The sequence below is a fragment of the Tetrao urogallus genome, assembly GCF_951394365.1.
Source record: "Tetrao urogallus genome assembly, chromosome: 5".
In the NCBI taxonomy this organism is placed as follows: domain Eukaryota; kingdom Metazoa; phylum Chordata; class Aves; order Galliformes; family Phasianidae; genus Tetrao; species Tetrao urogallus.
Genome location: NC_136818.1, coordinates 23,294,291 through 23,322,085, shown reverse-complemented (window position 1 = coordinate 23,322,085; position 27,795 = coordinate 23,294,291). Strand labels below are relative to the sequence as shown.

General features: G+C 54.1%; 1 protein-coding gene across 1 annotated transcript; it reads right to left on the bottom strand.

Annotated features, from left to right (window-relative positions):
* Positions 1 to 224: 224 nt before the first annotated feature.
* LOC306946744 (myomegalin-like) lies at positions 225 to 27,018 on the bottom strand (the record flags this gene model as incomplete). The annotated part of the gene is made up of 42 exons (XM_079535846.1): positions 225 to 275; positions 1,195 to 1,334; positions 1,433 to 1,571; positions 1,644 to 1,781; positions 1,995 to 2,173; positions 2,302 to 2,400; positions 2,515 to 2,639; positions 2,708 to 2,885; positions 2,959 to 3,078; positions 3,183 to 3,314; positions 3,457 to 3,651; positions 4,080 to 4,256; positions 4,353 to 4,570; positions 4,783 to 4,834; positions 5,021 to 5,256; positions 5,432 to 5,891; positions 5,970 to 6,086; positions 6,188 to 6,350; positions 6,435 to 6,971; positions 7,076 to 7,158; positions 10,839 to 10,966; positions 11,667 to 11,779; positions 12,114 to 12,251; positions 12,791 to 12,907; positions 13,084 to 13,166; positions 13,715 to 13,793; positions 14,823 to 14,969; positions 15,835 to 16,029; positions 16,295 to 16,474; positions 16,748 to 16,885; positions 17,101 to 17,214; positions 17,546 to 17,704; positions 18,257 to 18,472; positions 18,586 to 18,678; positions 18,918 to 19,037; positions 20,822 to 20,941; positions 23,354 to 24,550; positions 25,380 to 25,467; positions 25,552 to 25,706; positions 25,777 to 25,900; positions 26,198 to 26,274; positions 26,878 to 27,018. The coding sequence occupies 42 exons, from the start codon at positions 27,016 to 27,018 to the stop codon at positions 225 to 227; spliced, it is 7,461 nt and encodes a 2,486-aa protein (XP_079391972.1).
* Positions 27,019 to 27,795: the final 777 nt, after the last annotated feature.

The window sequence follows — 27,795 nt, the reverse complement described above, 5'->3', positions numbered from 1 at the left end:
TTTGCTGCGCTGGTAATAAGCCTCCAAGACCACGTCCCTGGAAGGTTGGGGAGCCTTAGCCTGCTGCTGTCCCCTGTCCCTTAGCCCTGTCTGTCCTGTTCCTTGTACTCCCCAGCTTCAAGGAGAGCTCTTGGCCACAGCTCTCTACCACGTTCAGTGCTGAGTCAGCAGGAAGGAGGGCACAGCTGGATGCACCATGCTTACCTGCTGCCAGGACAGCACCATCAAGGACTGAACATCTGCCCCGTCACCGCCATCGGGTGCTTCTGGTGGGCCTGGGGAGAGCGGAGCAAGGCAGATACCCCAGGACCCCAGCTACACCATCTGCTGCTGTAGCAGTGCCATGTGACAGGGTTTTCTCTATTTATTACAGTATTTATTGTTCTCTGTGCTGCAGGCCTGGTGTTGGAGGGGTGCTTGGGAACAGCGAGACCATTGTGCCACAGTCCACCCCTGGGAAGTTCAGCACGGAGCTGCTCCCTGGGACAGCCGCTAGGTCCCTAGGAGGCTACAGGAGGGGGCACAGCAGGGATAGGCGTGCTGCAAACACTAGGACCCGAAGGAAACCTTTATTGGGGACCCTCAGGCCACTGAACAGAACGTGTCATTTCTTACATCTTTCTCCCATGCTGGGGCCTTGACATGCCCAGGGAGGGCCCAGAAACACAGCTCCAATATCTATACCTCTCTCTGTATATATATACATACATCCATGAGCGGGGGTGGGTATGCAGCAAGGTTACACATGAGACTGAGTCCCAGGGCAAGAGGTGCTTGGGCTGGAGGGCCATGGCACCCCACTCTGAGCACAGTGGGAGGAAGGGGGCAAGCAGTGAAGCATGGGGCAGGCAAAGCCCAAGCCAGCTGCTGCAATACCAAGAAAAGGCAGGTGAAGGGCGCACAATTGCCACAGGTCCCCAGACCCACTAACTGCAGTGCCTGGGGCAGCGCTGGGCACCCCTGAACCCTGTCCACTCCAGCCTTCCAGCGTGGGCCATTGTGTGGCCAGGGACATTGCTCCCATTGTTCAACCCGAGGCTCACGCAACAGGCAGGGCTTGCTGGGCCTTCACCTGGTGAGAGAGCATGCACAGCAGTGAGGGCTTGGCTGGAACTGTTGTGCTCCAGGGACAGGGATGCAAAGAGTGAGGGCAGCCCGCAGGACTCACATCAATGCATCCTGGGCTCACCTCACCCTCTGTTGTCTGCCATCTGAGCCCAGCCCCAGATGAGGCCCAGAAACCTTCACCAGAACAAGGGCATACAGCCCTGTCCAGGGCAAACTCACCTCCAGGTTTGTCCTGGCCTTGTGCAGCACATTGTGAGTCCTGGTCACTGTGAGGGATAGAGGTACAGAGTCAGTGAGGTTCCTGTGCCACAGGGTGACCCCAGGTACAAGGGTACCAGGGGACCAGTGCAGCTGTGCCACATACACTGGCTGACTATGAACTGCTCCATGCTGTCCTTGAGCTGGGCCATGCTGTGGAGCTGCTTGGCTGTACTCTGCAGAGCATCCTCCCTCTTGGAGAGCTGGGCACGCAGTGCTGTGATCTCACTCTGTAACGCCTGCTCCTGGGATAAGACATATGCTGTGAGCAGTGAGCATCTGGCCTGCTCACCTTGCTGGCTCCCAGTGGTGCTCACCTTGCTCTGGTGCTGAGCAGGGCCAACGGGCAGCACGGTGCTCCAGAAGGTGGTGAGGAGTGAGGCACACTCCTCCAGGACACGGTGTAGGGTGCTGGCACTGCCCCAGAGATGCCCTGCACCTACACATCCTGGGACCTGTGGGAAAAAGGTGCGGGAGCAGGTGCTGCTGAAGCACCTCCATCCCCCTCTCCTGCTATGGGGACTGTGCTGCAAGGATCCAGCCCTAAATCACCCAGTCAGCACCTGCACCTGGTAGCAGCCTGGTATGCCCACAGCCACGGAACAGATGGAGTAAGTGGCAGATCCCTGCTTATTGCAGGCCCCCAGCCCATCCTGCCCACCCTGTACCTCCTTTCCTGCGCTGGACAGCCCGAGTGCTGGGCGTGTCAGGCATGTCAACTCGTGGGCCAGCGCCTTCCCCTCCAGGATGCGTTGCTCCAAGGAACGGTAGGTGTCCAGGCACCCAACAACATGAGCCCCCACCGGTCCTTTGCTCTTCTTCACTGGAAGGTTGGCCCTACACGGCTCTGTAGGGAAAGCAGGACTGGTGAGGCGCACTGCTTGCTTCCCCTTGTAGCTCTGCTCTGAGCTCAGCAAGGGTGTCGTGAGTATGTCAGTCTCAGGAGCACTCATGCAGGAGGGCTCAGGTACCTACCAACTGTATGCTGGGGCATGAAAGTGTCAGAGTGTGGTGAAGAAAAGGGAGCTGCTGAGCTGGTGCCAACATCCCGCACGGGAGGAGATGGGAAGCAGCCTGGAAAAAGATCCAACTGAGCCCTGCAGATGGCTGTGGCTGCTGGGGACTTCCCTTCCTCTCTGCATCCCAAGGCCAGGAGCAGGGCTGCCGAGCTGGGCACAGAGCTGATACCTGCACGGGGCTCAGTGGCAGGGCTGGGAAGGCTCTCGTAGACATGCAGCTCTGTGCGCAGGGCCTGCAGGAGCAGGCGGTGCTCCTCACACTGCTGCTGCAGGAGCGTCACTGTGTGCTGCAGCCTGCACAGAGGTGACATGTAGGTCCAGAGCCAGCCACAATGCTCAGCCCTGCCATCCCCAGACCTCACCTGTTGTTGTCCTCCTGCAGAGAGAGCCTCTCATCCCGCAGCTGCCGGATGCTCTCCTGGTGCTTGGTGAGCTCCTCTGCCAGCCTCCGGTGCTCCCCACGCCGCTGGCCCAGCTCGGCCTCTGCCTCCCGCACTCGTGAGCAAGCAGCCAGGAGGGCCTCCTGCACCCGTGCCAGCTCTAGGGACATGGAGACATCAGTGTCACCCTGCTCAGCAATTCCCCTCTTAAGACACAGGCGGCCCAGCCCTACCTCGAGAGAACTGGTCACACTGCAGCCGCAGGGTCTGGTTGTCCTCACGCAGTGCCCGGTTCTCTCCGCTCAGCTGCAGCCCCAGCTCTGGCCCTTGAGCATAGATGTCGCTGGGGAAACCTGCGGAGAGGGACAAGTGCTGAGCCCCTTTCCCCAGCACCAAGACATGCAGGAGGTGAGCACCCAGGGAGCATGGCACCCAGTGACCCCATGCAGTGTTGTACCACTGGCTTTGCTGGTGGAGGCCAGGCGGCGTTCGAGCTGCTCCCGGAGCCGGTCATTGGTGCAGATGGACTCCTCCAGGCGCTGGCGCAGGCTGCGGATCTCCACCAGGTGCTCCTCCAGCAGTTCTGCCCCTGCACATCCACAGACACGTCTTCATGACAGCCGCATTGCCCACCCCACACCATGCCCACCACCTGCCTCCCCCTGCCCTGAACCTTCTGGGGCTGAGTCTCCTCAGCAGTGATGCCCCCAGGCTCCCAACACATCTCATACCTGTTAGCTTCTGGCTGTTTGAGCACCCTGATGGCAGTGCCCCATAAAGCTGGCCAGCAGCTGGCATGTCCCAGAGGACAGGGGGCTTGGATAAGCTCTGCAGAGCCCCGTGCTGGCACACTGATGCTGCTGGCTTGTCGCCCACTCCAAAGGGGCCCAGCGAGGCTGTGGGCTTTGCTGTTGGCAGCGTCACATCTGTATACACAGGACAAAGTGGTGAGGAAGAGGAGAACAAAGGGCAGAAAGGAAGAATTAGGATGACAAACCCACTCGCCACATGCTTCTTGCTGTGCCCATCAGTGCAGCCCACTGTCTCCCATTCACCCCAAGGAACCGAGGTTCTCCCAGTGTGTGCTGACTGCATGACATAAGCTGGGAAGCCTCAGCCCTTCTTCTACTCAATGGCTACCCAAAGCAGCCTTTTCCAAGGGGTGTTCATCCCACCCACCCTTTCTTCTGTACAAGAGGATCCACATGTCCCCATCATCCCCCTGCAAAAGCACTGGGACTTGGGGAGAAGGAGAAAGGCCAGGGAAGGACATTCAGGCTGGGGGCCAGGGGCCACGCAGTACAATGTAGCAGGGCAGACGGGACCATGCCCCATGCCAGGCGTGCACGCTCACTTTCTCCCAGCTGCCTCTGGAGCACTTGCAGCTCCTGTTGTGCCTTGGCCAGGGAGCAAGCATGGGTCCCACAGCAGCCCAAGGGCACAGGGTGACCAATGGGCAGGAAGGAGTGAGTGGGTGCCTGTGCTGGCAGAGGGGCGCTGTTGGGTTTGGACAAAGAGTCAAAGTGGAGGCCTGGAGACAGGAGAGAGATGAAGAGAGGTGTTAGCGTTGGGCTCTGTGCTGCAGCCATGCGCTGCAGAGGGGCTGCATGCCCCCAGCTCCTGGTACCTGAGAGTCGGGCGGGTTCCTCGGGGCACTGGCTGCATTCGCTGGCTGCTTCCCCATCAGAGCAGGGCTCCAGAACATCGGACACAAAGGAGGTGCTGGTAGCAGAGCGGGACGACTCAGAGGGTGGGTGACTGCTGCCTGGTGACTCACATCGCTCCTGCAACTTCGCCTCCAGTCTCTCAATCACCTTCTCCTTTTCCTGGAGCTCCCGGCTGAGCCTGCAGAGACAGCCCATCAGCGAGGCTAGTGATCCTGCACAGCTGTTCCCTGCTGTGCCTTGTCCACCATAGCATCACACTGTAGTGCAGGGTCACAAGATGCCAAGTCCAGGAGAGCAGTGGCATCCCCAGCACAGCCACCCAGAGCACTACGGACCCCCATCCCAAAAGCAGCGATGACCCCCAGGGTGTCCCTCTGGAAGAGGGTGTACCTCAGTGCCAGGAGCTCATGGCTAGATTTATCCTCCCCATCCTGTCGATCCCCTGATAAAAAACACAAGAACAATCAAAGAGGAACCACTTAGTGTTCTTTCAGAACCAACAGAACAGCCCACAGCAGGGCAGGTAGCCCCCATGTCCAAACGGTTCCAGCTCACAGCAGCACCCATCAGATCATCCCTTCCCATTCCTCATGCCCCCACACCACCCAGTACCCCCCAAGGCACTTACTGGTGCCCAGCTTATCACTGAGCCTCTCGGCCAGCTGCCTGCCCTGGGCCAGCTGCTCCCGGAAGCCCTGGCCCAGGTAGTAGTCAATGTCGGTGCCGCGAAGGAGCTCCTCAAAGGAGCGCAGGGCATCGTGCAGGTGTTGGGCCAGGCTGCGGCTCACTCCACGGCCCTCACGCAGCGTTTGCCGCAGGTGAGAGAGCTCCCGGGCCTGGGCTTGGATCAGCGAGTTGTATTTCCTGTAGGGTTGGGAAGGAAGGGGTCCCCAGAGCTGCCTCATTACATAGCATGGTCAGGTGCCATGGATGTGTGCACACCATCCAGCCCTGGGGCTCTGCAAGCAACCACTTCAGGCAACCCCTGCAACCTCCTGTAGCCCCCCCATCCATCCCAATACACATGCCCATGCCATACCCTGGCCAAGTAGCAGACTGCAGCTCCTTGGGGAAGCCCCCCCCCAGCTTGGCAGGAGGCAGCTGTGCCTCGAGGAGTGCTACACGGTGCACCAGGTGCTCCAGGTCACGCTGTGGGCACAGGGTGCCATGGCTGTCTGATTGCCAGCCCTCGTCCTCATCGGTGAGGCTGTGGGGTGGTGATACCGGCACGGTGGGGCACAGCGGGGGCCGCTCAGGGCCTGAGGTGTAGCCACTTGTAACAGAGATGGAACGGGTACGGCGCTGCAGGCTCTGGATCACCTTGTTGGCATTAAGCAGCTGTGCCTTAAGATCCTGGATGTGCTGGCGCAGGGCTCCCACATCAGGCTGGGCCACAGCCTTCAGAGCAGCCTTGCCCACCCTGGGCAGCCCCGAGCGGTGTGGGGAGCCCAGCTCCTCCCCAAGGCTGGGCTCGCTGAACACATCTGGCTCCTCACACTCTGCAGAGGGGACAGTATCACTTCTCTGTGCCAAGCAGGCAAGGCACAAAGACCCCCAGTGCCCCTAGCTCTCCTTACCAGGGCTGGTAGTCTCATCACGGTCAGCTTCAGTCTCACTCCGCCCACATGTCTCATAGCCCAAGTCTTGAAAGTCCACTTGCACATGCTTGCTGAGCTGCTGGGCATGGGGCTCACCTGCTGGGCATCACCGCACCAGCTCAGGGACCCCCTGCAGGTTGGGTGCATGCGCAGGGCATGCCGAGCTGGGCATACATCCCACCCACCCCTCCACTCACGGAGCAGGACGTGGTACTTCTCCAGCTGCTCAGCCTGTGCTCGGACCATTGCCTCAGAGGCAGCCAGCTTGTCCTGCAGCTCCTGGCACTGCTTCTGTGCCACCTGCGAGTGCAGCTCCACACCCAGCCCTGGCCAGCTTCCACAGGGCACCATGCCCTCCACCTGCCAGAGGGGAGATGGGACCGTGAGCCCTCCAGCACTACTCCATTCCTGTCCCCATCCCAATCCCATGGCTGCAGCACTCACATGGCTCCCATCCCCTCCACCTGGGCTGCTGGGGCACAGTCTCTTGGGCGCGTCATCCTGGCACCGTGCCTCCAGAGCAGGGCGCTTGGTGGGCACAGCTCCCCTCTCTGCCAGCAGCCCATGGCCATCCCCAAGGACACTACGGCCCTTCCGCTGCATCCTGCAGGGCTCTGGTGATGGAGGGTTGCCCAGCCCAGCCTCCTCTTGTTCCCCACTCTCCAGCAGCGATGTGGCTTCACCCATCCGCTCCTTCAGCTCTGCGTTTTCCAGGCACAGGCTCAGCATCGCTTTCCTGGGGGGCATGTGGTGCTGTGAAAGGCAGGCAGCAACCAGGACGGGGGGTGCTCCTCGCCCACCCACCAGCTCCCACGTCCCAGGCTCTTGCCTGATGTGAGACACAGAGGAGAAGCCTGCTTCCTCCAGCTGCGCCTTCAGCTCCCGCAGCTCCTCTTCTGCCCGCAGCTCCTGCTCTGCTGGGGCAGGGGCTGTGCTCTTCTTCTCGATGCCTCTGCTTTCCTTAGAAGCCCGGGAACCAGTCTGGAGGAACAAAGGCAGATAGAGACATTTTCAAAGGGACCAGACAGCAGCACAATACCTGGCTCTACAACCCCTGTTCCCCATGCCATGCTGCCCATGCTTACCTGCTGGGTCACGGTGCTGTGAGCCACCTCTTCCTTAGTGCTGGTAAAGTCAGCATCACCAACCTCTGTCCCTGCAGCCTGACCTAAGGGACAGCAAGGTGCTCAGACCAATGGCAACAGCAGTACTGCCACTGTCTACATGTCCCCAGCAATATCCATGGCCACCGCAGGCAGCCCTTGGGCAGGTGCGTGCTCTTGCACATGCCTGGTGCTGGGGCACCCCAGCAGGATGAAGGTCTCCCTTCCATCCCTGTGACCTGTCACTTCATTCATGATGGAGCTCCCACTCAGCACCATGTGCTGCCCCAAAGAGCAGACCATTCCAGCAATACCACCCATCCCATCTCATCTCATCTCCTCCAATCACTGCTTCTGCAGCAGCTTGAGCTCACTGCATCAACACTCATGTGCACGACACACTCACTCAGCAACGATATCCTCAGCTATGGCCACCAGCAGCAGCACCTGATGGGCAGGAAGTCTCACTAGCATTGCCCTAAACTACCTTGTGCAACTGCCCACCCCACCTCAGCACCACTGCTATGCATACCACTGGGTTCTTTGTGTGACATGTACTGGCCTTACAAAGCTACAGCACAGCCATAAGGTCACTTGTATCCCATAGCCTAGCACACAGAGGCAACAACACACAGAAATGTGCACAGGGGGCTGGGGACTATTCTGCCCAACAAATCAGGCAGTGGGTACACTTTTCTGCTTGTTCCCAGTGCCTTAGTGTGTGAGCCCACTCTCTCACAGTCCTCCCATGCAGTCGCAGAGCCCAGCCTGCTCTATTGGCTGGGGATGGGTCAGGGCAGTGACATCCCTCCCCAGGGAGATAAGAGCCTGGACAGTTCGCACAGCCACACAGGGTCAGGTTCTGCAGCCCCCACCAAGCCCTGCAGAAGCCACAGCCACTTACCCTGCAGGCAAACCCATGCTATCAGGGCTGAAGCTCCCAACTGAGGGAGCCGAGCATACATAGGGAACGCAGAGGAGATGTAAAATCTCACAAGTGAAGGAGAAACCAGCAGGAAAGCATATAGTTACTAGAACAAGAGCTGAGGACCAGCCAGGAATACACCTTGCAGTAGGGAAGCACCTGAACAGTGGCACCATCAGGAGACCCATTCATGAAAAGCAACTGGGGGGGTGCTAAATAAATAAATAAATAAACAAACAAACAAATCAGGAGCGATTCCCAGCCTGGGCAGACAGTGCCCCACGTGGCAGAGTACGTTCAACAAGCAGAGACACTGACAGCCACCACACTCCCTTAAGGCAGGAAGAAGCAGCTGGAAGAGGCAGTAGCTCCCTTAAAGTGGCATCCAGCACAGCCAAAGCACAGCCCTGTGACCCCTCAGGGACACAAAGCCAGCAGATGCCAAGCCACCCAGCTCAGTGCTTGCAGACTCGTGCGCAGCATGGGGACACAGCCCTTGGGCTGCTGGCTGCGCTAGAGCAGGAGGAGCACCTGCACGGGGCACTACAGGCAGAGAAGCAAGGCAGAGTGGCTCACAGCCAGCATAGATGCCTTACGGACATGGGAGTATCACCTCTGCCAGCACTTGGCACACTGCTCCTCCCTGCAGGTCTCAGCTGAGAGCACAAATCTCAAATGAGGTGAAAAAAAGGGGGGGAATTGGGGGAGGGGAGAAAGAAGGGAAGGCAGGTGCTGACAAAAGCAGAGAAGCATGTGCATGGGACGTTCACCAAGTGTTTGACCACTCCACAGAACCCAGAGCACCCCAGGATGCAAATTCTGGGCTCCCCAGCACTCCATGTAGCACTTGTAAAGGGGACAAGAGATGCACCCTGAGCTTTGTACATCACAGACTTCTGTACTTGAAGGAAAGGTTACTGGCTGCAGGACTTGCCCACAGTATTGGCTGCAGTGGAAATCTTCACATCCTTAGGAACAGGGGGTGAGAAACAAGACTCCAAAGGGACTGAGAAAGGAAAGACCTCCACAAAAGGCTGTGACACAGCACAAAGCACTGCACAGCTCAAAAGGATGTTCTTAGGCATGGGTTTCTCAAGCTGGTCCTTCTGCAGGGCAGAACAGTGCACAGACAGGTATACAAAGGATAAAGCAAAGCCCAAAGAAACACAGTAGAAAACCTGGGACAACTCTTCTTAAGAGTGATCCCTCTACACTACTTAACATCAGCGATGGTAGCAGGGACAGATCTGCAATAAAACACGAGCATAACAAGAGCTGGGAGCTGCCAGAGCACCAGCCGAGGCCAAGCAGCCTGCACTGGGCCCTGGGCTCCAAGAGACAGGCAGAAAGCAGAACCAGGATGGAGGAGGAAAGATGAGGAAAAGGACATAGAGGCTCCTACAGAGTGAGTGGCAGAAGGAGAAAGAGATGATCCTACAGAGAGAACTGAGAGGAAGAGAATGAGATGAAGCAAGAAAAGCAAGGCTAGCCAGGTACCAGAGCTGCCCAGCAGCACCAGCTATGACCCCTCAGGCCACGTGAGGACAGGTGAACTCACCATGCAGCTAGGTGTAGCCCCAGAGGGGTGCTGACCTGCTGCATGTGAAGGGAGAGCCATCCTGCCTCCTATCCCTGACTGAGTCAAGGAAGACCTCAGCAGAGGTGCAAGGTGTGAGTTGTACGATGTGTGAAGCAGTCACAAGCTGTACAGCAGAGAGGTTACAGGTCCAGAAGGCAGAGCCCAGCAAGATGGAGCTCTTCTGCTCCATGTTCTGCTTCCCCAGGAAACAGAAACATGTTCAGAGGTACAAATTTTGCTCCTGGCACTTTGGGAAATGATTTAATATGAGGAAGCCAACTCAAACACTTGGGAAGTGCTTGGGATACTGGGAAACTTGGGATATTGGAAACACTTCAGTTCTTACACCAGCCCCAATACTCCTAGGAGAAGTGAAAGACGTCCTAGAAGTTGTACACAGTGGTGCCAAGTGCACTTGGTCCCTAGCAAAGCAGAGGAAGGCCTGGTCCAGTGGGCATGTGGAGCCTATACATGAGATGTGCATGTTACAGACAGGAGCAGACCCAGTCCAGGCTCTTACAGCAGGGAGGAAGCTTTCCTGCAAAGGCACTTACAAGTGAGACTGTGTCAACTTACAATCAAGGGGAGAAACAAAAATAAAAAACTAATAAAAATCGGTGAAATCAATGCTGGAGTAGGATTTGGTTTGAACACAATTGTTGGTTCTACAAAGAGACTTGTGGAAGAAACCCTATGCAAGTGCCATCAGGTCTTGCAGCCCTTCTCAAACTCTGTCTCTGGAACCCGTATCTCCAAACACTCCTTTTGTGCCAGCAGCCATCAACCCAAGAGGGTGATGTCACTGGGTAGAAAAGCAGGGAGGGAATACAAAAATTCACACTCATGCACTTGGGAGATGAGAGAGAACATTTGGTGTTTCCTTCAGAGAAAGGGAATCTTTATTTGGCCCACGGGGTAGGGAAAAGGGAAAATGGAAGGAAATCAACTAAAATGGAATGATCTGAATGTGCAAATACATCAGCGGGCACCGGGGTGAGTCAGACAGGAACATACATGAGACACAGGTGAATTGCACTGATTGCCATTTCCAAAGCAGCTCAAAAATAAAACAAAAAACCCTGCACCGGTTCTATCGTACCATTACTAAGTACCAAGGCAACCCTCCCAGAGTCAGTGAGACAGGCTCGCTCAGTTAGTGAACCATTTCCGTGGCAGGCGGGCGAGCGCTAGTGCTCAGAAGGCATGCTGGGGTAGGACTCTCACACGCTCCTGTTCCCCACCTCCTATGGGGCCCTGTGTCTCCAGCCTGCTCAAACGCTCCAAGCTTCTTCCAAGAGCTTCTTCCAGTTGTCCCCGGAGCTCTTGGACCCCTTCCAGCTCCACCTGCAGAGTGCAGTCCCTCGCAGCGCTAAGCAGACACACCACACAGAAAGGAACAGGGTTAGATAGGTGCAGCAAGTGCACACCAAATTGGCTCCTCCATCCAGGACTTCCACTTCCCCCAGGTACAGGCCCTGCACACTCCCATAGGTGGCTCAGACACCTCTCACCTCTCCAGTGCACAGCCATCCCCAAAAAAGGCTCCAGTCCGTGCTGGGGACCCATAGTCACAGCTGTTCTTCAATACTTACTGCAGTACTTCACGTATGTGCTCTCTTGCTGTCAGGTAGCTCAAATATCCCAGAGGCTGCAGCCCCATGAAGGGCAGGGGATTAGCATGGAGGACAAAGAATGCAGTGGTATGCCACTGTGGGACAGCCTCCTAGATAAGAGCCTAGAGAGATCTTTATCAACCCAGCAGTTGGTGAGGAATTTGGCAGGGTGAAAACAGCAGCCTCTGAAAGGTAGCCATATGCGGGTGGGAAACTGAGCAGGGAGTGAGTAAGCCAAGGAACAGGGATGGAAATCCCAGGGCTTGAACAAGAAACAGCAACAGGAGAAGGTTATATATCATTTAAAGCTGGCCACTGCAATCTTTTTAAGGGAAAAAGGCAGCCTAAGATCTGGACTCCTAAAACAATCATTGCTTCAAGGGTTGCCCCACTGGCCCACACACACAAATCCCGGCAACAAGCAGGGCAGCATGGAGCCAAGGCAGCTTTACTTACCTGTCTGGGTGTGTGTGAAACTTTACCAGGCTGCTGTAGAGCTGCCTCTCTGCCTGGAGAGCCTCATTTAGCCGATTCCTCTCAGCCACCAGCCCTTCCAGCATCAGCAACAGCTGGTTGAAGGGAACAGACAAGATGTAACACTGAGATAAATCAAAGGAGGCATCTGGCTGCTCAGGGATACGGTGGTTTCTCCTTCCAGATGCACCAACACCTCTCTTGCTTGTACAGAAGCTATTGAGTATTGCCAACCCTGGACACCACTCCCCAAAAGTCTATGCCCTTGAGAAAATGCCAAAGGGAACCAGTGCTTTCTATTCTATTATATGCAGCCAGCTCTGAAGAACATGCACACCTCAGCATATCCAACAGCTGAGAATAAAGCATTGTAACTGAGCACCAGATAAAACACAAACACATTCAAACTTGCCCTGCAGGACACACTACCTGCTGCCTTCTGTTTCCAGTAGCCTCTTGTCCTCTCGACTCTGCTATGGCCACTTTCTCGCGGAGTACCAGCACTTCTTGTGTCAGCCTTTCCACTGCTGGAATTTCTTCAGGATCTACCAGCTGCATCTGCAGATCCTGAAAAGCAAGAGGCAGGAGGGATCTGTGGAGAAGGGATCAATAACAAGGACAGCTGGAAACTTGTGACCCTCCCTGGAATGCAGTTACCAACATATTCCAGTGCTAGAGAAGACCTGGGTCTCCTAGGAAAGAAATGCCAATGCATCCAGCATGTATTAACATAAAAAACTGCTTGGAGCAAGAATTAAGAAGGAACACAACATCTGTTTAAAGTGCTCAAGAAAGCTGCAAGCAAGGAACAAAAAGTCTAACAATGACACTCTCAGGATTTGGGGCCCATAACTTCCAGCTCAAGACAGAGGGACGTTGGCAAACCAAAAGCAAAATGATACACAAACAGCCATGTTACTCTGAAGAGGCTCCTTGCAGTAGTAGAGGTACTTGGTCATGGCTATCACAAGCAGCCTGCAGCTTGGTTTCTGATGTCTTGCCATTCATTGGAAATGAGTGACCACGAAGGACAGGATGCAGGGAAAGCAGAGACTCCACTGCAACAGTCTCAGAAGAAGCTGACCCAGCACAGCATGTTATCTCACCTTGATGAGGTCCTCTTTGATCTGGATGCTTCTGGTCAGAGACTCTATATCAGAAGCCTGCACCTGCAACTCTTCCTCCTGCGTGGTCACAACGGACTGGAGAGCAGCAAGTTCCCGCTAGGAACAAAAGAGGAGCGTGTGAAAAACTTCAGAAAGGTAAAACTGCACTGCAAGCTGCTGCTCCATCTCTCACTGACGCACACTCATGATGGGGGGTCCAAAACCTTCATGCGGGGCAGCCCAAGGGTCTCCTGTAGGCAGGAATACTGCCACAGGCTTCAGCACAAACTCACTCTGCTTTCCCTTTCCTTCTTTGCCATTAGCTCCAGCTCCTCTTTGGCATTAGCAAGATCCTTCTCCAGTTCTGCCGTTGATGCTGCAATTGCAAGGACAGTTTGATTACTGCAATGTTATCGTGTGTCAGCTGCTTCCTCTGACTGCAAGATTAGACAGAATCTCTCTTCGAAAAGACCAGTCCAAAATGATTACACTCCCCACCACACTGCCTCTTACTAAACACTCTTCTTCCCTTCCTGACTCTTAAGCAGCAGCCCAAGATAACAGAAGCATCCCAGGCCTCCTGTCTTCACCCTGGCAAAGATGACATGTTCTGGCCTTAGGGCACAACCCAAACCAGCCACGTTATTCTCATCCATATCTGAACCACTACGTCAATCCCTTCACGACTGCTACACAACTGCTTGCACTGAAGTATCTCACTTCAAATCAACCTCTCTCTTTTCCACACACCCACTCCCAAGACATCCATGAACCATCACTCAAAGGAGAAGCACAGCTTTATTTCAAAACATTTGCTCTCGCTCAAAGCTCTTCACTCTCCAATGGTTTCATGTAAGTATGCTTGCCCCACAGCAAGAAAAGTCCTGGTCTTGTTTGAGGACCCTGAGAGAAGCTGTCACTCACCTCCTTCTGTCAGGCAGGTGTTGTCCTCCTGTGGAGGTCCAGCAAGGTCTGCAGCTCCACAAGCTCTTTGCAGTACTTCCTGAAAACACAAAGGCCTCTAGGTTTGCACCTTTACAGGGAACCTCACAGCTTCCCCAGGGCTCTTAAGACTGCAGCAAACCTGCTGGCTACTTTGTCGATGCCTCTGAAACACGACAAAGCAATGACAGGATCTAGTCAGCCAGTGGGGACAAGAGAGTTGCACACAAGATGGAAGCTGTATGTTTGGGCAACAGGGCTCTAGCCTTATTTTATTTGGCACTAAGAGGTTGCTGGCAGCAAGCTTCTTTATAGTCAGGATTACACAAGTTTCACTCAACTGCAGCAACCACATCTTTCAACTGAGATCCTGTACAGACCTATATCTTCATCCAAAGACATGGCCCAGAGGAACTATGCAGGTAGGAAAACACAAAGCTGTGCCCAAATACACATATTGGGAAGTCTCCAGAGCTCATTTTCATCCCAGGAATAGAAGTGAGCCACCTGCTTGCAGCTGCTTAAAAACTTTCAACATCTCATCTCACCAATAAACCATTAACAGCTGCTCAAGCAGGAACATGGCTTATGTAGCCTTACAGTTGCGCTCAGCCTCAAAGGGTTTTTTAGCAGAGCTGCTTTAAAAATACCAACCCCAATTGTGGAAGAGACAGTAAACACCCAGCAGGCTCTGCCAAGAATTAGTGAGACCTAAAATTAGCTCCCTTGTCCCCTCCAGTATGTGACAATGTCAGGAGGGGATTACAATACAGTGGCACAGCCCAGCCCAAGGAAGGACTGGGTCAGTGCTGGAAGGTCAGAAGGCAGATTTTTTTCATACTCACTTGTGCTTATTGCCCGATCAAAACAAGAGTGACAATGAGTGACAAAGTCTAGCGGAATCAAGGTCAGAGCAGCCAGGCAACATTTCTGCTCCTCAATTCTGCTCTGTCACTCCTAAGCCTCTCTCCTAATCCCACTTTCAGTACTACCATTCCCTGTGGCACTCCCCTCAGTAAGTTCCTCCTGTGGCAATGTGCTCTCTCCAGAGCCCCAAAACCACAGGCAAAACAGAGTACGTGACTCTTACCTGCACAGGCTGTTGTCTGTCCTGCTTCAGCAGAGCAGTACCAGGCGCCTGGATCCCGACAGGCTCCTTCCTCAACACATGCTGACGCAAGAGTTGTAACTCGCAGTTTCTTTCAGCCAAAGCATGCACCATCTTCTCAGTAGTGGCCTGGTTGAGCAAGGAAAAAAAAAAACAAACCAATAGGGCTGTGACCTCAGCTTTCTTAGAGACTACAGGAAAACATCTTGATATTTTTCTGTCACTTGATAATAAAAGTGTTCTGCAAACAGTCTGGGAGCTACTGCTTCTGGTCACACAGTTACTCCACTGCAACCCTCTCACTTCTGCTTGTGAGACAGCTACAGCCTCTCTACCTATCTACCTACTGAGGAACAAGTCCCTCAGTTTCCTTTTCCCACTTCAGAAGGAAGGAAAAAAAAAAAAAAAAAAAAAAAAGCAGGAGAGAGATGAGATGAGAGAGAGCTTAGCTTTTCAGACTCCTCTTTTTTATGAAAGGAAACTTGATGTGAAGTATCTCAGTTAACACTGAATCGTATCCAGTGTGCAAGAGCGGGCAGAGCAGGAACTGTGGCATTACATGTCCAGGATCCTGCAGCAGTTTGACTGAAGTGTAAGTTGCAGTGCAATGAGCAGAGCTTTCTCAGAGTTCTGATCTACACAAGAAACAGCTGAGCCTTTCCTTCTGGTCTATAACACAGACCTACACGAGTAGCAACCCTATCATGGTCCCTCCACTGCCTCAAGACTGAGAACATGGATACCCAGGAGGATCCCCACCTCCTTCCCCATTACATATAAGCACTGACAAGCCACTCAGTGACAGGGATCTAAGAACACTGCTACAAGTGCTCCTTATCATCATGTGACCAACCTAAAAGCAGCTTGGTGGTTCTCCAGCACTCAGCAGCTCCAGACAGACACCAACAGTTACCAGACACCGGCTTCAATACGCTTAACATGAGGCAGAATCATACACCCCAGTGTCCCCACTGCAGCACTGCACACAACTCACTTTGCTCCACTGCTCCTTGGTGCTCATGGACTGCAGCAGCTCCCGGATTTCAGCATCATGCTCCATAGCTTGACGGTTCCTGTCACTGAGAAGCTCCTGCAGCATTTTTTCCTTACGCTGAAGACGTAAGCACAGCTCCTCTGCTACCTCACTCTGTCCTGGGCCCAGCTTGCACAGCAGAGTTGCCGTGAGCTCCTAAACAAGAGGAGAGGAAGGGAGAGATGGAGGGACATTGCTATGAACAAACTGCAATCTGTTCAGGGAGAAACAGCTCTTCAGTCCAGATGGAGCTAAGACAACAGTGTTTAAGAAAGCACAGGTATTCACACATACTGAAAGCAACCAGTTTCCAAGGTACCAGAAACCACTTAGCAACAGGCAGCCAAGAAGCTCTGGCCTTGGACCACTCTCTCTGCAGACAACCTGGCTAAATGCTTGAGAGTCTAAGCGAAGGCCTTACCTCCACTTCCTTGTTTCTGTCATGCAGGCAAGTCTGCAGCTGCTGGATGATCCCCTCCTGCTCCTTTTGCCTGCTGCAGGATTTGGCCTCGATCTCCTCTTTGAGCCAGCGGAGATTTTCACAGGTTGCCGACATCTGCTCTAGTTCCAGTGTTTTAGCTTTCAAGAGGCTCTCCAGGCTCTAAGGACAAATAGAAGGAGCTCAATCAGGGGCAGGGACCTTACCCTGAACAAAGACACACACACCTCTCCATCCTTTCCAGGCACCACTTTCACCTCCACATCCAGACCAGAAACATGAGAGCCCCAGGAACCTGCCCAGCACACAGGGACAGAGGAAGCCAACACCCCACAACTGCTCTCCCCGACAAAAGACTGAGCATTCACATGAAGCTTTGCCTTGCTCCACATCACAGCCAGGCTGGATTTGACACAGCCAGGTACAGGGACTCACATGAATGGTGGCCTCATTGCTGGACAGGACATTGCGCAGCCTCTCCAGGTCACTTCCACGCTCTTTTATTGAGAGACGGAGCTGTTGAAGCTCTTGTTCTTTCTCCTCTAGGGCACAGAACTTCTCATCTACTGCTCTCTAGAATGAGAATTGTGAAATACTCAGAGTGGGATAGAAAGGCTCTGCAGCTTACTGTTCTGCATGGATCACTTCAGCTCTCCCTTCCAGAAGGCTTCTCTGGAAGAATGGGTCGTGAGGAACATGGAGGTCAGCATAGGGCTGTACTATTGATGGTAACCCAAAGATTAAGCCACATGAAAAACAGGGATGTGTTACTAACAGGTTATGCTCACCTCCAGCGCAGCATCCCTGTCGCTGACTCTCTGCTGCAGTTTCTCCAGCATAGCATCCATGGCTGCAGAGCTCCTGCCCAAGCTTTGCTGGCATTGCAGAAGTTCCCTTGATTCCTAAAGAAGTAGCACACCGCCAATGCAGCTGTTAGTCCAGAAAACCCCTGGACAGGAGATTGTGCATTTGACCTACTCCCCACATTAATGGGAATTAGAACACCTGCACCTGGTTGACTAGGGCCCATCAGGGCTCACCATGCTGTGAGCTGAGGTATTTGGACATCTGTACCAACTTCCTCACCTAGGGAACACAGAAGCATTTTTTTTCCTTCCCTTCTTTGATAGGTGTGTATGAAAGGTACAGACCACTTCTGCATCTCCAATACCAAAGGAGGAGGAGCAGGGGCCCTGGCTAGTTATGCTCAGTTTGAGTCTTTCTGAATCTCACCTGCAGAAGCTGTTCTTTGCGAGCCAGGTGCTGACTCAAACACTGAACCCTCTGTTCTTGGGCCTGCAGCTCACGGCACTTTTCCCACTCCACAGCCTGGATCTGCTGAGCCTTGTCCTGCAGCTCTGCTTGCAGCTGCTGTACCACAGCACGCAGCTCCTGTGAAGGAAAAGCGCACACCTTGGTGTTCAGTCCCCAACAGACCTATGAAGAGTAGCTGAATCTGAAGGAACCAAGAACAACAAGGACTGACACGAGAGCAGCCAAAAATGCTCTGCAATACTGCAGCTCTCACATCTTAAAATATACTTTCATAGTGAAGTTGGAATTTATTTTCCTTCCCAGGAAATCCATCCATCTAAATGCTTTACCCTAACCACATGCAGAGCTTTACTATCAGTAACAGCTATCCCACCGCAGCAGCAGATGTTAACTTTGTAACACTGCAAAAAGAAACAGGACATTTGTAACAGTTCGAAGTGTACACGCCATAAAACACCCTCTATCTGTCACATGTTTCTGTGGATCATAAATCCTCAGAAGGGAAGCCAAGGAGGCTAAAAATTCTCCATGCCATACTCAAGACAGGATTAGTCAAGTGTGTCCACACCGGTGTAGGCAGAAGCAATGAATGAGAGCAGAGTATTGACTACACTAATGCTTCTTAATTCTTACAACTGAGGAGACTTCCAGGCTGTGTGTGTGCCATACCTGGTTGTGTTTCCAGGTTGCCTCTCTCTGCTGCTCTTCTTCCTGTACCGTGGTCTCTAGGAGCTGAGCAGCCCTCTTGGCTTCAACCAGCTGATGTTCTTTCTGGCGCTGAGCTCTTTTCAGTTTCTGCACCTCCAGCTGCGTGCAGAAAAGTGTGTTCTGAAGATCAAGCAATGCCACTTGCTGCTCCTGAGATGAAGGTGTGCTCTCTGACATCTGACAAGAGAGAGAAACTGAGAAATTGAAGATTCACTTCACAAGACGGATTTAAAAACCAAAATCCCTGCAGCACCAAACCAGATGTATTTCAGGCTTTCCCCAGGACGTACCTGCAACTGCCCCAGCTGGCTTCTGTGTAACATGTCCTGCAGCTTGGCCATTGTCTCATTTTGCCCTTCAATGACATGATACAGCTCTTCTGTCTGTGAATGAAAGGATGGAAAGCAGTCATCGGCAAGCCAAGCATAAACCCTTCCATTTCAAGCCTCCAGCATGGACTGTGATACATCAGTGCCACACAACACTAAGAGCTTTGCAGGAACTAATTTAATGAGATTTGGGATGCACAGAAATGGCTGAAGCATTTATTTTCAATCACTGCCTACACAGCTAGCTTCCAGTGAGCACCAACCCACCCGCCCTGCCCGTCCTATACTAGTACCTCACTCTCCTTGCTCTTCAGGGCCTCGTTCAGACTCTGAATTGTATGATCTTGTCTCTGCGATGTTTCTCGTGCAGATTTTAATTCATAATTCAATTCATTCAGCTTTTCCTGTAATAACTGAGCACAAAAAGATGTTGGTCTAATGCGATACATGAAACACCATTAACTCAAGTCCCACAGCCCAGGTATTCACCAGATCAAGACAAACAAGCCAAAGCCCTTCCAAAGCCCTTAAGCACTGTTTGTGCTGGGTGGAGAGCAGCGAATAAACAAATCATTCTTTCCTCAATATGACTTTTCCAGTGCTTTTAGTCCCTCTAATGCAACCATCACATGCAGGGTGGAAGTTCCATGTTTGGGTTCACACATCATGCTGCCTCCCACATACCGTGGGACAGACTTGCTCAGACTGCCCAGGACCCTTCCCAATTCCTAGCATGCATGCTCCCTTATGAGGGGAGAGCTACTTCAGCTCAAACACTTCCCAGTAGATCTGAACAACAGAAAAGAAAAATAGGAAAAAAAAAAAAAAAACCAACAACAACAACAAACCACCCCATTTGGAGAAGCTACACATTCTAAAAACTGTTTATGCTGCTTCTGATGTCACCCAGAATACTGCAGCTGCACCTTTACCATCCTCCAGCCCGTCCTCTTGCTGCCTCATTCCACCACCCAGGTACTGTTGCAGCAGCTGCTGGTCTGCTGGCCGAGGTGATTGCACATTTGAGCCGACTACAGGATTATCAAGTTCTGGTTTCAGAACAAAGGAATCTAAGGAGTGCCAGCATGCCAACAGCATGGCTACCGAGGGGAACTTCTCACTAGCTCCAATCTTTGATTTACAACCTGAGACACTTCTGCCTTAGACTTTTTTTAAACCTGAAGAGAGTAACATTATCTCAAATAGTTTTAGGACAGTTCTCTGCTTTCACCAAGTTGTACATGAGCAGTGCAAACTGTTAAGCAACTGCTTATTAGCATTTCTAAACATGCTGCTGTTGCCATTCTTAGTCAATATGCATCTGCTTTGGAACTGAATCAAGCCTGTTTCACCAGAAGCTGGTGCAGCCATATGACCTCTTCTTGTTATTCATTAGTTCACACACCTGTCATGTTATCTCTTCTCCACCAGACACTCCCCCTAAACTGTTTAAACACTTCACCTGCATTTACAGAGCCTTGGGCCTGTTCTATTTCTCTGTCAACCTCAACCAGATCCAACAGCTTGCAGATGACCTCAGATTACAAATAAAGATTGTGTTCCAATGGTTTTGTTGTTGTTTTTGTTTGTTCTCTCCTATTGAACCCCTCTATTTTCCCAGTGGATGTAGTTTACCTTAGAGTTTAAGAGCATAACCAAGAACATCTACCCCTTGGAACACGTTAAATTTGATCTGCTTCAAGACAGCTCAGCTTTCCTAGTAAATAAACTTACAGCCTTAAAAGCTAAGTGAAGATGTGATCCTCCTCTGCATTGATCTCCCTTAAAGCTTGCAAACAAAACAAAACAAAAGGCAGCAGCTGTCTAAAAAGGCAGGTGTCCTTCTCTCTTGCACCAGACTCAACTCATGCAAATCCAAGAGTGAGGGAAATAGCCCTGTGGTACCTCTGCTTCACCAGCTCTCAGAAGGCTCACCAAGCAAGTGGAAAGTTCCTTCAAAATCATGGTTTGCAAAAATAAAATATGAAAAATTTACACAGCAGAGCTGGAGGAAAAGAAAAGCAAATGCTTTTAACTCGAGCTACAGACAGCAGCACTAAGATCCCCAGGCCAGCTCACACACCTTTGGCTGGAGGGGAGTTACAGGTGTCTGCCTCTGGAGAGGCCTAGGGGCAGCCTTCAATACTAACTACGACAGACTCATTAGGCACTGAATTTGCTGTTTACAAATGAATACCTGGTTGGTAGCTTCAATTTGCTGGATTTTGCTCTGTGGTTCTGTAGCACACAGATTGGCTGTGCACTCCCTCGATGCAGAATCACCTGGAGCTGGCTTTTGATGTTCATCTTGCAGATTCTGGGGGGAAAAAGAAATAAAGAAAAAAAAAAAAAAAAAAAAAAGAGAGAGAGAAATGGTTCAAACCTTGCACTGGCTTCTATCCCATTTGGCAGCCCTTGCAGACCTTGTAGTGTGGGCTCAAACGCCCCTCAGGGCTTTTGTCTCTCCAAAAAAACACAATGCCCATGTCTACCTTCCCTTGGGTGGTGGTTGGCACCTAGCTGCCCTCTGCCTGACTTGGCAGGGGTTCCCTGCTGCCCAAGGCTCTGCTGAGACTGCCTGTCACTCCTCACTCCCTTACTGTGAACCCTCTGTTGGTGCTTCTTGGGGCCCTTCCTCACACCTCCCCATGCTCCAGTGCTTCAGCCCCACAAGCCATAGCAAATTCAGTGCCCCAGCTGAGAGATTTCACCCATGAGACAAACCCACACACTGAGAATGGGAACAGCACACTTTCTCCTCTACTTCCCCTTCCCCGCATTTTCCTCCTCCTTTACCACAGCCACCTTTGTCAGAAGCAGCATGCTTGCCTTTTTTTTTTTTCCCCCTAAATCAGTATTTTAATTGTAAACTTTTCCTCAGTGCCCTTTCTTCAGCAACGTCAGCACCCACTAACTGAAACAAAACACTTCTATAAAAAACAAGGCAATAATATCTGCACTGTCTAAGCAGCACATCTGCACCAAACAGTGGGTAAAAGATCAGCTGTGAGAGCACAACGCCTCCCTGGCTGCCAGCACCAGCACCAAGGGCAGTGTAAGAGCGTGCCTGATGAGGGTTTGGCTCAATGGTATCTCCTTGGAGCTGCAGTGAAGGAGAAGCATTGTTGGTTTAAAGAAAAATACCCAAGAGGATGGTTATCTAAGGGATTACGTGCCCCGGACACTAGATTGCAGCAATAAAAGTAAAGTAGAACTGCAATTTCACAAAGCAATAAGGGCAGTGTGATCCTATTAAAAAAAAAACCAACCAAAAACAAAAACAACAAATACAGAAGCACTTATGCCACACCCTGTACTGAAGCCAGTTACAGCTTGAGTGAGGTCACACCATAAGATGGTCAGGACAACACCTAGCAGGGGGATTCTTGGCAGGGACATCAAAGGGCAGAGGCTGAAACTCCCCAAATCCTTTCCAAGAGGAGGGTGAACCCCCCCTCCCCCCCCCACAAGCCATAAGCACGTCACACTGACTGCGCCACCTTCTGTTCATACAGAGCCTCTTTTTTATGCTGTAAATACACCCTTAGCTATGAAGATGAGCAACCAGCAACACAGCATATAGCAGCAGCGCCTACATCCTGCTTCACATCTTCATTCACTGGCTGCAAGGGCAACGCTTTTGTGAGGCAGATTAGTTTTCAGTGTCCTACATCCCGCCCTAGCAATTTCTTGAGCCGAGCTTTATGGGAAAAGCACAAAGCTCTGGAAAACGCCTGAGCAGATGGGGCAGTAAGCAGCACCCACAGAATAGGAAGCATAATTGAGCACAGCATCAGTTGCCATAGTAATAAACAAGCTTTTTCCTAATCCCTGAGGCTATCTGGAGAATTAGGCAGCACTAAGGCTGCTAATGCAAATGCAATTAGCCTGACATGGATATTCCTGAATTGAAGCTGAGTGGGCCTTCTATTCATTACAGAAAGTGGTGAAGGAGTTACAAGTTCAGCTTTTTGACTGCACCCTAATGACGATTTCATAAAAGCCAGCAGAACAGAGCAATCGAGCTGCATGAGGACCACCACCTACATAGCCAACAGGAGCGTTTGCTGCCTTTTCGCAACACCTGCCATTAATGGATGAACCTTTTCAAAGGATCAGAAAATAAACCAATTATCTAGAATACCAACCCTAAAGTCATCCCCTGGCACAAATCCACCTGCAAGGAAAACACCTTTTCCTCAAGGCACGCTCCACAGCTGCTTGCACAGAGCAGCACGCTCAGCTGGTCTGAGACCTGATCTGCAGAGCAGGGCGATGGTGGCAGCATGACAGGCAGGCTCCTGACATCCACCATTACCAGCACACAAAGAAAACACGTTTGCTGGAAAACACATGCCCAGGAGCTTAAAACTTTCCCTTTTGTTGTGGGTAAAAGTCGAATCAGCTTCTTAAAGAGAAAGCTATAAAGTGAAACTGGCATTTTCTCAGCAGAAAATGCAAAAGCTTGCAAGGAGCTTAGAGCTTGCTAGCACACTGCATTCACGGAGAGGAGCTTCATTTCCCAGAACACAAAAGAGGAAAACAGATGACAAGAGAACAACAAGGGAGAGAGAACACACACCTAAAAAGGACTGAGCTGCCTATTCTTAGCCCTTGGCTCAGCTACACGTGTCTATCTGCGTTATCTCAACACAGAAGAATGCCTAATGGTCCCAAGGGCCGAGCAGCAGTATGCCGCTCAATGGAACGGCTGCACAGTGACCTCTACCTGTACCCGCAGTGGCATATAATCCTCACAGAGGTCGTCCCACAGCTCTTGTAGTTCAGGAATCTCCAAGGGAAGACCCAAGGGAGCTCTGGAAAAGGATTTTCTGTCTGCATTCAGGAAACCAGAACCAGCATACGCTAAGCCAGCAGAAGCACTTCCATCTGCCAAGTCACCGCTAAGCCTGGGGGGAGGCAAGCTGGACTTCACAGGAATAGGCAGCCTGCTGCCTCGTGGGCTCTGGATGGGCTTGTAGTCTAACCCCTTGATCAAGCTGAGTGCCAGCTCCAGCCTGTTCCCACTCAGTGATGAGCTAGGGGTCATGCGGTCCTCCACAAAATCGTCACATTTCCCGTTCCCCTTCACTCCCTTATCCACATCTTCATCCTTCTGCTGCGGAGCGCTGGCCTCCACTGTTGTGTCCAGGGACTCAACAGAGGATGCAGGCGTGCCCTCCTCCATGCTCTCCCCATCCATGGGCCCTCTGGCGCCAGCAGACTCCGCCGGGTCACATACGGATGACTCTTCATTGCCCATGCTCACTGACCATCGGCTGGACAGCCCACAGGAGATGCTCCTGGCCACTTTTCGTGGCACTTTGCAAATTGCTTCATAGTCGGCATCGGCCACACGCAGCGCGGCACAGCCCCGGCACCGCCGCGGGCGGCTGGTGGCTCCCTCCGAAGCATGGCAGCTGTGAGGCTCCAGGCCGTGCTCATCTTGGTCCGTCCAGTATTCGTACCCAGAATAAGCAAAGTCCTCCTGAAGGAGGGCAGCGTACCGCGCGTCAGGCAGGTTAGAAAGGTCCACAGTTCCATCTCCAGCTTTCTCATCCGCGCCGGGCTCTTCATTGTTCCTGCGGTACATGCTTGCAATGCAGAACTTGAGGCGGTCCTTTTCCAGCAGCAACTTCTGCAAGCGCTCGATGGAGAGGGCCTCGATGCGTGCGATGACCGTGTCGAACCTGTAGATGCGGTCCAGCATGAAGGCACACTTGCTGCACGCGAACTCGCCTCTGCCATCGCGGCACAGCTCCCTGCCCAGGACGTGGGAGAGCAGCACCTGGAGGTTGAGCTTGGCCGTTGTGTGGAAGATCCATCGCCGCTGGTTGCCGCACAGCTCGCGGGCACAGATCCGGCAGGTTTCCTTCATCCTCTCTGCCGAAGGCGCCCAACCCTCCCGCCGGGGCTTCTCGAGGCGCTTCTCGAGGCGCCCCCCGAGGCCCGCACCACTCTCAGCGCATCTCCCGAGCACCGCCTCCCTCAGCCCCGCAGCGCAGCCCCCTCCACCGGGCCACACGCCGGGGCTCCCGGCTCTACGGAAACCCGCCGCCCCTCGCCACCTTTCGCCTCAGCCCCACCACGTCGGGGCGGCTCCTCTCCTCACAGCCCCCAGCCCTGAGGCCGCCCCTCTTCTCACAGCCCCCCTTTCTCCTCAAAGCCCCCACCCTGAGGGCACCCCCACCCTCCTCACAGCCCTCCGACCCCGGGGCTGCCCCTCACCCCGGGCTGCCCCCCCCGCACCCGGCCCCGCCGCTCCGCCTCCCCCCCGAGGATGCTCCTGCCACGGCGGCGCCCGGCTTCTGGCTCAGATTTCAAGATGGCGGCGGGCGACAGCTCGGCGTGTACGCGGCGGCCGCGGTTCCTGCCGGGATTTGTAGTTCTTCCTCCCGGCGGGCGCGCATGCGCAGTGCCCGCTGTGTACGCGCGAGGTTGGGCGCAGCACAGTGCCATCCACAGCTGCAGTGCGGTGCTACTCTCAGCCCCAGCGCCAGCAGCGCCTGCCTCCAGAACGGATCCATGTGTCCTCTCCCGGTCCCACAGAGGACCTGCATACAGGTGGCTCACGCACTGTCACCTGGGCCACCATAGGGCAGATGGCGCAGGCAGCTGCGGGGCCCCAAGGTGCTCTGCCACAGCCCAGTGTCCCCAGCACCACACCGCAGCACCAATCCCCAACACAGCAGGGTGAGGACAGCTCCAGCCATGCCCCACCGACAGCTGCACACAGCCCCCAGTGCTGCACCCACCTGCCCTGCCGCAGCCTTGTCCCTCTGCTGCAGGTCACACCTCTCAGCTGGCAGCATCTCCTCCATACAGCCCAGCTCCTCCATCCTCCTGCATGCAGAGAACAGCGAGGGATGCTCAGCCCTGGAGTGGCACCACTGAACCTGGCTGGAGTAGCACCCGGCGCACACCTACCTCTGGGCCACAGTGTCACAGCCATCTCCACTCCTGCTGTCCCCCTTTGTCCTCGTTGCCTCTTTCAGCTTGGCCACCAGCTCCTGGCACCGCTGTGCCTCGGCCTTGGCCAGCGCAGTGGCCTGCTCTGCCTCGCTGCGGGCCAGCCTGGCCTCCTGCACAGCACACATAGCTGAGTTCCATGTGGCCCCACTCCCCCTGACCCCACTGCGGCCTGCTGCTCACCTCCTGCAGGAGCTGGATCTTGTTCTCCAGCAGCTCGTAGACATGTTCTGACTCCCGCTGACGCTCCTCATAATGCTGCCTGAGTGCAGCCTCACTGCGGTTTGTCTGGTTCTCTGCAGCCACCCTGCCAGGCATGGCATGGCACAGAGTCATGGCACGGCACAGCATCATGGCATGGCATGGCACAATGTCACGTGGCATAGCACAGCATCGCACAGCATGGCACAGCATCACATGGCATGGCACAATGTTACACAGCATGGCACAGTGTCACATGGCATGGCACAGCACCATGGCATGCACAGCAGGGCTCAGCCTCACCCTCCCCCGGCAGACAGGTGCTGCCCTTTATTTTTGGCCGGTGTCAGGGCCGTAAGCAGAGCCCCACCAGCCACCCCTCCTTGCTTGTCCCAGCGCTCACCAGGTTTTGTCCAGCGCCTGCTGCTTCTCCTGCAGCTCCCGCTTCAGGCTCTCCACCTCCACCTTCAGCTCGATGTTCTGCAGGGCAGGAGGGATGGAGCTGGTACTGTGCACACACGCCCCAAGGCCCTACACCCCATCCAGGCCCCACACAGCACCCAGACCCCACACTGCTCCCTGTGCGCTTTGAAGGCAGTGGGGGGGCACACCCCTTGCCCCACAGCAGGGTGCTGGGTGCTTTTTGTCCCCATACCAAGCTGGGGATGCCCGCTGTCAGCAGGGACCCACCCACCCAGGACGGCTGTTGCAGCAGTTAGGTTGTTTATCATGCTGGCTTCCTGCTGCTGATAGCCCCGTTTCAGGGCACAGATATGGGTGTCCCCCCTGTGTGATGGAGCACGAACACGGGGTGAACCCCACATGACGAGGCACAGGCATGGGGTGTCCGTCATTGTAACGGGGCACAGGGGTCTCAACCAGCAGGGAAGATCCTGCTCTCCCCATCCCATTTTCCTGCTCCGGTGAAAGGCAGTGAGAGGCAAACTCCCCCCAGCTCAACTACTCACTGGGATCCCTGACCCATACTGGCAGCTGTGTGCCCCCATCCCCAAAGGGACAGCATTGCAGGGATAACCCCTCCGGTAGCACCTGCCCCATCCCTGTCCCCACAGGCGCGCTCACCCGCCGGTAGACATCGTCCCGGCTGCCCTCTCCCTTCTGCTGCACACGCTCCTCCAGGAAGTAAATGCGGAGTTTGAGGCTGAAGTTCTCCTTCTTGAGGTCATTGAGGTGCTGGGACAGCGTGCGGTACCCATTAGCCATGGCTGGTGCTCCATGGGGGGGGCATCCCGGCACCCCTCACATGGCGGCACCGAGCCCACGGCTCCCTGCCCGCACGCAGCTCTGGGACGGGTGCCCTCGCCAAGGCCCCTTCCTATTTTTTCCCCTCCCGGTGCTATTTGTGGGGACAGACAAGTGGTGAAACCCGAGCCCCGGGTGGCCCCCCGGACGTCAGCCAGGAGGGCGGTGAGGGGGAGCGCGGTGCCCCACGGGGACGGCACCGGCTGTCCCATCCCCTCCTGGGGCCAACAGACGCGTCCCACGAGCACCCCCCCGGCCCCGGCAGCAGTCACCTTCTCGAAGTCCCGCAGGGTCTGCGTCTGGGCGAGGGGACCCTCCTCTGGGTCCCTCAGGGGACACGTTTGCACCGTGGGGCTGGGATGGGGCTGAGCGGGTGGGGGGTGCAGAGTGCCCCCCGGTTCGGGGTCTTCGTCGCAGTCACCCCACAGCCCTTCCACTGGGGTGTCCCCGTGGGACATGGTGTCCCTTCCTGTCAGGGGGCTGACTGTGGGGACGTCACTGCAGCTGGGGTCCCTGCGGAGAGGAGCGCACCCCCGTGTTACACAGGGGTCCTTGGGGGGGAATTTCACCCATTTGCTGTACGGCACAACAGCTTTGGAGAGGCGGAGATCTGATCAAACCAAATGTCACACCAAAGCATGGGCGTGCACGGGGGCAACATGCATGCACACGGGTGCTGGCACACGTGGGACACGTCCACTCACAGTGCCCAGAGGGCCATGCAGATGGCGGTGCCCA